Source organism: Meles meles, chromosome X (genome assembly GCF_922984935.1).
Source record: "Meles meles chromosome X, mMelMel3.1 paternal haplotype, whole genome shotgun sequence".
NCBI lineage: Eukaryota > Metazoa > Chordata > Mammalia > Carnivora > Mustelidae > Meles > Meles meles.
The window spans coordinates 130630167-130640528 of NC_060087.1; the positions used below are offsets into that span (position 1 = coordinate 130630167).

General features: G+C 39.0%; 1 protein-coding gene across 1 annotated transcript; it reads left to right on the top strand.

The window, feature by feature from the left end:
- Nucleotides 1-1050: 1050 nt before the first annotated feature.
- Nucleotides 1051-8346, top strand: LOC123935468 (synaptonemal complex protein 3-like). The gene is made up of 5 exons (XM_045996288.1): nucleotides 1051-1203; nucleotides 2252-2351; nucleotides 4165-4263; nucleotides 8015-8119; nucleotides 8248-8346. Exons 1-5 carry the CDS (start codon nucleotides 1073-1075, stop codon nucleotides 8299-8301), a joined length of 489 nt encoding a protein of 162 aa, XP_045852244.1. The 5' UTR covers nucleotides 1051-1072; the 3' UTR covers nucleotides 8302-8346.
- Nucleotides 8347-10362: the final 2016 nt, after the last annotated feature.

Consider the following 10362-nt stretch of genomic DNA (forward strand, 5'->3'; position numbering starts at 1 on the left):
CCAGAGCAGGTGACAGATCAGTTTTTAAATATCATTTTTTAATTTTCTCATTGTATTTTTTTTAAGATTTTATTTATTCATCTGACCGAGAGACCACAAGTAGGCAGAGAGGCAGGCAGAGAGAGAAGAAGGGAAGCAGGCTCCCTGCTGAGCAGAGAGCCTGCTGTGGGGCTCGATCCCAGGACTCCGGGATCAGGACCCGAGGTGAAGGCAGAGGTCTTAACCCACTGAGCCACCCCAGCGCCCCAGATTTATTTGTATCCCTTTTGGACACTTTTCTTTCCCTTTTGGATACTTTTAAAATAGAATGATAAAGTATGTTTTATATATTGAATTCTAACAAGAATCCATCTCAGCGAGGCCTTTCATTTGAAGGATATTTTATACATTTATTAAAGACTAGCCTCTACAACTGTCTTTTCAAGAGAAAATTAAAGACTGTCATTGAGGAACCACACCCCCCCCCCATTTTTTTTTTTTTTTATACGCATTTTGGAAGATAGTAACTTTTGTTTATTAGCTCTTTTTCCAGGATCAGTTTGGACACTTTTCTTTCCCTTTTGGATACTTTTAAAATAGAATGATAAAGTATGTTTTATATATTGAATTCTAACAAGAATCCATCTCAGCGAGGCCTTTCATTTGAAGGATATTTTATACATTTATTAAAGACTAGCCTCTACAACTGTCTTTTCAAGAGAAAATTAAAGACTGTCATTGAGGAACCACACCCCCCCCCCCATTTTTTTTTTTTTTACACATTTTGGAAGATAGTAACTTTTGTTTATTAGCTCTTTTTCCAGGATCAGTTAAATAAAGGGTGTGTGCAGGCAAAAAAATAAATAAATAAATTGGAATTCAGATACCAGCAACTGAAAGATTTCGCAGGAAAAAAACATCTTGAATAATTATGAATTCATCTTGAAGATGAATAATCTTGATTTCTGATGTGAGGCCTTTACAAAAACAAAAACGCTAATTGTCTTTCCAATGCGGCTGAACCCATATTGCCTGTGTTGTCTTCAATAAACTGCAAAGAATAGCTTTCAGTATTAAATGTTAATAAATACGTATGCTTAATATAGGTGACACTAAAAGGATTCTTTATGCAAAGAGAAAAAGATGCATGATGGATACCAGAGCTTCTGTCAAAAGCATTAACCAGAAAATTGAGCGTGTTTGGAAAACCCAGGAAGAGCAAAGGTAACGTTGTTGGGTTTTGGAACCAGAAGCTGTGTGTCATTTCTTAGTATTTGTGATGACAAATTAATCCAGTATAATACTGTTATCCTCTATCTGTTGGAGTCTCTGTTGAAAAATACGTCTGGCTTGATGTTTATCTAAGCAAATAGTTCTTTTAGTCCTATAAGTTCACACCGTAATTGAAAAGAGATGTATTATCTAGAGGTCAATAAAGGTAATCCCTATTTTTCTCCTTTCAAATTATAATGGGGCTTTCTTAGCGTAAGAAAAAATTGCATTCATTCTTGGAGTATGCGAGCTGAATAAGAGACAAATGTCTTGTGAGAGTTAGCTGTATTCAATTATGTAGAAAAGATTAATCTTATATTTGAATAATTTTAAAATGTATCCCAACAACCAGAGGGTTTTGAAGGGGCGGGGGCGGGGGGGTGGGAGGTTGGGGGAACCAGGTGGTGGGTAATAGGGAGGGCACGTATTGCATGGAGCACTGGGTGTTGTGCAAAAACAATGAATACTGTTACGCTGAAAAAAATAAATAAATTTAAAATGTATCCCTATTGGGCTCACTGTTCCTTTGTACAAAATCTTTATTGTGCCGCAGTGGGGGAAAAAGTGAAACGTTACTGTTTGGGAAACTTGTATTACGTAAGTGACTATGACACCCTCATTGAATCTATTTATCATTCCACAGCCTATATGTTACTCAGCAGGTGAATGAAAATGAAAAAGTAAAAGTAAAAACAAAACCCCTTGTAGATAAAATGCAGTTTGGGGGAAAATTTATAATGCGGTAAATCTTCCTTGGTTTTCAAGAGCTTTAAGGCGTACGGGATAGCATCCCTCTTAGACAGTTAGGAGGGAGTGAGGGTTAGCAATGGGAGTAAGCCATCCACTTTATTTTGCTGTTTTCCACCAGAAAATTTCAGCTTGTGATCACCCCCTTCTCCCTTTATAGTACAATTCATGTCCAGTCAATTTGGATTTGAGTGGGTTTACTTTTTTCTTAACGATACAAAGGATGACACTTATTCATAATTACGTTTTACAGGCAGAAGCTTTATCACGAATACTGTCAGCAGTTTCTAACTTTGCTTCAAGAGTGGGATAGAGATGCGCAGAAAACCAAGGAGGAAGAAGAAAAACTAGCTGTTGGTATCGGGCTTAGCTTTATAATTAATCTATGTCTCGAGTAGGAGTGGTGAGCCGAGCCACATCTTAGACCCGTAGATTTGAGCCAGAGTCCTGTTTCCATTGCTGGCTCTGTGGCTGGGCCCCGATCTCAGAGAAATCAGAGAAGTATAGGCGCACAGCCTCTCACGATAGCCCTTGGTCTTTACTTCCTCTCTTGGTTGGGGTTCCTGCAGTTCCAAGTGACAGACATTTGCCAAAGCAAAAGAGGGATGCCCTTGACTTGGTTTATCTGAAGATGTCAAAGGGAGTTTTGCGCCAGGTATCGCTGAATGAGTCTGGGTAAAGGTTGCTTGGGCGGTGCTGTCTGGGGCTGTCTCCGTCTCCTAATAGGCCCTCTCCATGGGGTCAAGCATGACGGCATCTTACGATCCTAGATTCACTACCAGGTTAGTAACCCCGGTGTACCGAGATAACCGTTCTCCATAGGTCTGGCAGAAAAGTCCCCCGGATTGCCATCAGTAATCTAGTTTCAATCGTTTGCTCGTTCCTGAACGGGTCACTGGGCTCAGCGCACGCTTCCCTCTTAATGGGCTGGCCTGTATCACATTTAGGAGTAAGGATGGTGGAGGAGATGTTGCTTTTTGAGGGCAGAGGAGAAGTCCTGGAATTGTTCCCTGAGAGTGGGCCAGTGACTGGACAAGGGAAATACCATCGCCAAGCAACACTCTGATCCAGGGTGGGTGGGGTGTCGTAGCAATCATGAATTTACATGAGCCTAGTACTCGTGGTTGTGGTTGCGTCTGAGCAGCCGGAGAGCTGGATTTTCCAGGGTTGGGCTGAGGTTAGCCGTGCACCTCGACAGAGTGAGAAGGGGGCAAGGTATATAAGCAAGGGTGTAGGTATGACCATCGACCACAGATTTATCTGGAAAGGGGGGAAATGAGGACAGAAGGTGGAGACAGGGGACGGTGGAAGGTGTTCATTCAATGGATGTCGGATCCTGCTAGGGCACTGAGCTGTAGTAGGAAAGGGAGAGTGAGCCACAAACACAGGGAGGTAGAGGTGGAATGTTGTGGAAAATGGGCGTAGTCCAGTGGTCAAGAGCCTGGACACTGGGACAGTGATGTTTGGGATCCAGTTCTGATTTTCTAACTGCTAGCTGTGAAACCAGGGACAAACTGCTTTTCTCTGAACCTCAGTTTCTTCATCTATGAAAGGGAGTATAATAAGAGTACTTACAGGTTTTTTTTGTTTGTTTTGTTCTATGTTTGTTTGTTTGTTTGTCTGTTTTTAGGAGTTAAGTAAGCTCCTCTATAATAAGCTTATTTGAAGTGGTTCAGAACAGTCTGTGTACATAGTTCCTCTGTAAGTCTTTGCCATTCATCACATCACGTAGGTGTTTCAGTTACCGGGCTGACAAAAATCCAAGGTATGACTCTGAAAGTGAGTGGCTAAGTAGGGATATCACAAGTTCACTGGTGGAGGAATAGGAAGATCATGGAAGGATTATTGGAGGGATCATGCGTGTGGATTTCAAAATCAACAAGAGTAAGATATATGATTTCAATATTGGTTTTTTTAAATTTCAGTATTGTTAAGAAAGGAAATTTCCTACTGAGTGACCAGCACATAAGACTATTGTGGTGTTTTCCTATGTTACCGGTAAACACAAATGATGTAAACTTGGTCATAATATTTGAGAAAAGAGAAGATACTAAAAAAAATATTTATTTAAAAACTACTCCAGTTGAATCTAGATTTTTTTTGTTGTCAGATTTTAAATTTCACCAAAATGGTCATCTCAGCTTTTTTTTTCTTTTATATTTGTAGAATATATTTCGACAGCAGCAAAAGGTTTTGCAACGCTCTAGAGTTGCTCAGAGCCAGAGAATGCAAGCAATGAAAGAGTTGTATGAGCAATTCTTAAAGGTCTGTTGAATTTCATAACACAATGTCTTCTCACAAAGTGTTATATATATATATATATACATATATATATATATATATATATACATGGAAGTAGAAAATAATTGTTTTTCTTTCTTAATACATGTCAAAAACATTTTGGTTATGCCTTTAAAATCAATTAAAATTAGTTAGGCATTTTCCATTTTGAATTCATTGTTCTGATTTAACATAAATGCTAAATGTACTTTTACTTTTCAGATTCATTAATGGTTTTGAGGGTGTTACTCAAGACAGGGAATGCTAGATTGGGAATTTTGCCAAGAGATTGGGAATTTTGCCAAGAAATATGCATATCGTGCATGAAACCGATCCCTTATTAACAGCTTAATCATGGTATTTTTTCCAGAGTCGGTCTTTCTTAGGAGAGTAGTGATGACTTTGTAGTTTGAAAGGGGGAAGACTTTACATCATTTCTCGATGTCACTTATTTTCCTTTGTGCTGCCAATGTTTCTTAAACAGCAAGGAGCCAATTTTATTTTCAGTTGCATTTTGTTAAGTATTTCATGGCATATTTGCTTCCAGAATTACCAAAGTGACTAAGAGTGGCTTTATATGCCAACTTGTAATTGCAAGAGACAGCACAGAGAATGAAAGAATGAAAATGAGAATGAAAAAAGCCAGAGTAAGGCTATCAGCTTGTGAATTGAGATTACTTTCAGTCGTATTTCCACACTAGCGAATCCTCCTCAGTGACACGAACCTCTTCTTCACACAGCTATACACTCGTTTGGGAGTGGATGGAATCCTGTACATTGCCCTTCTGTTTTTGGTCAGGGTGCCTTTGTCGTCATCGTTGTTTCTAATGTCCTAAGGATACCTAACGTGAGACGACCCACCTACCCTCTTTTATTCTTTTGCATGTGGACATAAAGTTTTCCCAGCTTCGTTCGTTGAAGACACTATCTTTTTCTCATTTTGTGTCCTTGGCCCCCACGTCAAAAACCAGTTGACTGTATATGTGAGAGTTTATTTCTGGGCTCACTGTTCTGTTCCATTGGTTCTGGGCTCACTGTTCTGTTCCATTGGTCTATACATCTGTCTTTATGCTAGTACCAAGCTGTTCTTATTACTGTAGCTTTATAATATATTTTTCACATCAGGAGGTGTGATGGCTCCAGCTTGTTGTTATTGTTGTTGTGGTTGTTCTTTCTTGGAATCGCTCTGGCTATTCACGGTCTTTTGTGGATCCACGTGAATTGTAGGATTGCTTTGTAGAAGCATTTCTGTAGAAAAATAGCATCGGGGTTTTGATGGGGATAACACAGAATCCGCACATTGCTTTGTGTGGTATGGGCATTTGAACAATATTAAGTCTTCCTGTCCGTGAGCATGGGATAATCATTCCACTTACGTATGTTGTCTTTAATTTCTTTCATCAGTGCTTTGTAGTTTTCAGCCGACGAGTCAGTCTATCGCCTCCTTGGTAAAGTGTTTTTCCTAAGTATCTTACTCTTTTTGACGCCATTGTAAATGGGATTGTTTTCTTAACTTCACTTCTGGGGAACTCACTGTTAGTGTGTAGAAATACAGCTGACATTTGCGTGTTGGTCTGATAACTTGCAGCTTTGCTGAATTCATTTATTAGTTCTAACAGGGATTTTTGCACATGCGGAACCCTTGGGGTTTCCTACATATAAGATCACCGCTACCTGCCAGCAAAGATAATTTCGCTTCTTCCTTTCCAGGTTGGATGCCTTCTGTTTCCTCTTACTGTCAAAATGCTCCAGCTAGGCCCTCTGGTACTATGCTGAGTAGGAGTAGTGAGGTTGGGCAACCTTGTCTTACTCCTGATCGTAGAGGAAAAGCTTTCGGTTTTTCACCACTGAGTACGTTAGCTGTGGGCTTGTCATAAAGCTGTGGGCTTTATTACGGTGAGATACATTTCTCCTGTACCTAGTTTGTTGAGAGTTTTTTTATCGTGAAAGAGCGTTGCATTTTGTCAAATACCTTTCCTGCAGCTTTTGGGATGGTCATGTAATTTGTTCTTAAAAGAATCTTGTTCAAATACGTGGCGAAAGGTCACTCTTCTAAACTAACTGGAATGTTTAAGAACTAGTGATATAATTTCAAAATAAGCATTCTTTAAAGAATCTTAGGATTAAACATAAGGGGCGGGGGTGGGAGGTTGGGGGAACCAGGTGGTGGGTAATAGGGAGGGCACGTGTTGCATGGAGCACTGGGTGTTGTGCAAAAACAATGAAGACTGTTACGCTGAAAAAATAAATAAATTAATAAACATATACTAAATAGTAATATTAAAATTGTTTCCAAGCGGAGAGTGTGTTGTTCTAATGCTCTGTGAAGACCATTTATTGGGTGGCATGGAGGTTTCATAAAGTAACAGAAATTATTTCTTCTCAGTGTTATTGCCCAGTGTAACCACTTAGGGTTGGAAATTGACCGTTCTCCTTGACTCCTGTGGTTCCTTATCCTCCCGCTCCAGTTACTGTTGGGCTGTGTGGTACTTAACCTCTGCAATGGTCCTTTCAATTCTTTCTTTGAATTCCCACTGCTGCAGCCCTAGCTGAGGACCTCATCGTCCCTTGCTTCAACTATTAAACTCTCATCTGATCTCTCCATCCTTCCTAGGTCTGAGGGCATTATCTTCCTACGAGGTAGTTCTCCCCTCTTGAAAGCCTGTCAGTCGATTCCCCTTGTAAAAACTCTTAGATACTCAAAGATGCACCATGACATGATGCCCTTTTTAGTTTTATTTGCTACATTCCGTCTTTATGCCCACCCTTCCCGGTAACTGCTTCGTCTAAACTATTACTTCTACGCTCCGTTTATGTCCTTCCCCTGGAAGTGTTTTTAACCTCTCTTTCTTCACCTATTGAAATCTTATTCTTTTGCCAACCAGGTCGGCATTAATCTCCTTTCTCTGCTGTGCAGCCGCAACAAGTTGTGCTTCTGTAACTATCATAAAATTTTTGTATCATTTCTGTTTATGTTTGCTCTTGGCCCTGGGATATGGGAGAGATTGTGTATTCATTTTTAAATTCCTCCACAGCACTCAACACGGTACTTTCTACATGGTACACACTATTTCAGCACTTGCTGAATGAATAGCAAAATATAAACAGTGGGTTGTGTTTTTCGTAAGTTGTAGAGGTCACATCACAGGTCACTGTATTCCCTCTAAGGAAATCATGTTACGTTGACTATTACTGATAATAAACGTGTCATTACCTGAGGTTAGAAAGCTCATTACGGGATTTCAAAATTACAGCGATTGTTGGTGGGGACTCCCGCTCCTTTTCTATTTTGGAGTCTTTTTTGAGCTTGACCTTAGCTGCTTGACATTAACCCATTGTTTTGAGCAAAGCGTACTGTAGTCGTGTCTCCTAAAATAAGAGTATTTTGGGGCATCTGGGTGGCTCAGTCAGTTAAGCGCCCAACCCTTGAGCTCAGCTCGGGTCTCCATCTCAGGGTTGTGAGTTCAAACCCCGTGTTGGAGCCCACTTAAAATAATAATAATTTAATAATGATGATGATGATGATAATTATTGTTATTCACTCGAATCTGATATTTAAAAATTTTTCTTAGTGAATGTTTTTGTCTACCTGTGTGATTTAGAATTTTATTTCAAATAAGATAATGGACATCACTGGAATATTAAAAAATGTAGTCCTTTTGAAATTTAGTTTTGCATGTTTTGAACATAAGAAGAAAAATGGTGGCTTGTAACTGGACTAGGCTTTTTGTTTTAGAGTAAAGAAGACTTAGAGAAGAATCAGGAAAATTTTCTTATTGGTGAACAGAGTGAACTTAGGAAGGAAATGGTCGTGTTGCAAAAACACCTTATGATGGCACATGTAAGTAGTGTAATATTTAAAGGTGAAAACTAAGGATTGATTTAAACGTTGAAGCAGTCTATTTGCTGTTGTATGTATAATCCTTATATAAATACTAAACGAGTATATTCTCTCCTTTCATTTAACAGCAGCAACAAGAGGTGGTAACTGTCCAAAAGTCTCTTCAGTCTCTGTTATTTTGATGACATCTGAAGAAAGGACTTGAACTAAGTAACATGATATTGTGGTTTAACAATTCCAGCTTAGATGATTACCTCTTGTTCTTTGTTGGCTTGTTTAAGTGCAAGCCCCTCTTTCTGTGGACCTAAACAGTTATGGGAGTAGCAACAATCCCAAAGTTATATGCAGGAAACGTTCAGAACTTTGGTAGCAATGGCGACTTTTTCTCCCTAACACTGTCAATTAAATTTCAGCAATAAAGATGATTTGCACTGAAGTATGCTTCAGCGAATCTGTGTCAGTCCCCAAAGATAGAAAGTACCATTCTAGAAGGTTACATTGCTCTTCCTGAGAGAAAAAATAATAATAACGAAAGAATACACCTTTCTGCGTATACTCGTAAAGTTACAGAACCAATTCCAATGAAGATGAGATTTGAAATACAGTCTACTCCACAAAATTACAAAATTTATTAAGGGCAACTTAAGTTTGTGCCCCAGAATAAGTGAAACCGCCAAAAGTCATTAAGACAACTGAATAAGATATGTAAATATCGACTCGTGAGACATGAAGTTGTGACTATGCCATTTCCACACACACAAAAAATTAAAATGTCATTTAATTGATTTCGGTCCACTATTAAGTGACACCTGCCCTTAGCGTGGATTAAAAAGTATCTTATCAACATATCCACGTGCTTAGTTACCTCTGGTTTAACTATTTCGTGCCTATCTTTGGAGGTTAATTACCTAGAAAGTTTGGTTTCGCAAGTCTAATATCCAGTGAGTATGTGGAAGATTGATTGTATGCTCATCTAAAAACATGAACAATTAATTCTCACACCTTGTCTTTTCTGGTGCACTTTTTACATGCATAACTATATGAAATTTTCAATTAGAAATTGAAATTTCCAATTTTCAATTGGAAATGAAATTCGATTTCATAAGCACGAAGTTGTTTGTGAATTGGTTTGGAATAAATCAGTTAAATGTATTCTAAATTACTGAAATTCCTTTCATGAATCATTCAGAACAACAACAACGAAAATACTCCCGTTTGGAGGAGAGGACTGTCTTTCTCCTGTTTTTCTGTGGGTTTAATGTTTTAATTATGGCCACTAGAGCCCACTCTTCTATTTGTTTTATGGTTTTCCTTGTTTTAAAAGTAAGCCCAAACATTCTCATATTCCCTCTCCCTCCCTCCCTCCCTCCCTCCCTCTCTCTCTCTCTTTTCCAAACCAAACTCTCTTTTTCTAACTTCTAACTTACTTCTCTTACGTAGGAAGAAGTGAGTCCTCCACCATGAGTGAATATTTGTCATCAAGGGACAGTTCACTCCTTAAATACTGCAGTTATTTTTGTGAAGGGTTTTCCCCTTAAGCCAAAACATTAAGTCTTAAGTACGACTTCAAACTTTTTTTCCCCTCAAACTTTTATTTGAATTCCAGTTAGTTAACATACAGTGTAAGATTAGTTTCAGGTATAGAATTTAGTGACTCAACGCCTCCATACAACCCCCGGTGCTCATCCCCGACAAGAGCCCTCCTTAATGCCCATCACCTATTCAACCCATTTCTCCCCACCCACCTCCCCTCTGGTAACCATCAGTTTGTTCTCTATATAGTTGAAAGTCTTGTTTCTTGGCTTTCCTCTCTTCCCCACCATGTTCATTTGCTTCTTAAATCCCACTTATGAGTGAAATCATACGGTATTTGTCTTTCTTTGACTGACTTATTTCACTTAGCACAATACTCTCTAGCTCCATCCATGCTGTTGCAAATGGAAAGATTTCATTATTTTTTATGGCTGAATAATATTCCTCTGTGTGTGTGTGTGTGTGTGTGTGTGTGTGTGTGTGTGTAAAACTCAACATCCAAAAAACAAATAATCCAATTAAAAATGGGCAGGGGACATGAATAGACATTTTTCTAAGGAAGACATACAGGTGTCCAATAGACACATGAAAAGATTCTCAGCATCACTCATCATCAGGGAAATACAAATCAAAACTACAATGACTGGCGACATCAGTCAGAGTGGCCAAAATTAACAACACAGGAAACAACAGGCATTGGCAAGGATGTG

What these genes read in the sequence shown, in the direction of transcription:
- LOC123935468 (XM_045996288.1), top strand. Translation starts at nt 1,073, where the DNA reads ATGCTTAATATAGGTGACACTAAAAGGATTCTTTATGCAAAGAGAAAA. An exon ending in TGTATGAGCAATTCTTAAAG is followed by an intron (nt 4,264 to 8,014) that starts GTCTGTTGAATT and finishes TTTTTGTTTTAG; the next exon opens with AGTAAAGAAGACTTAGAGAA. An exon ending in AACACCTTATGATGGCACAT is followed by an intron (nt 8,120 to 8,247) that starts GTAAGTAGTGTA and finishes TTCATTTAACAG; the next exon opens with CAGCAACAAGAGGTGGTAAC.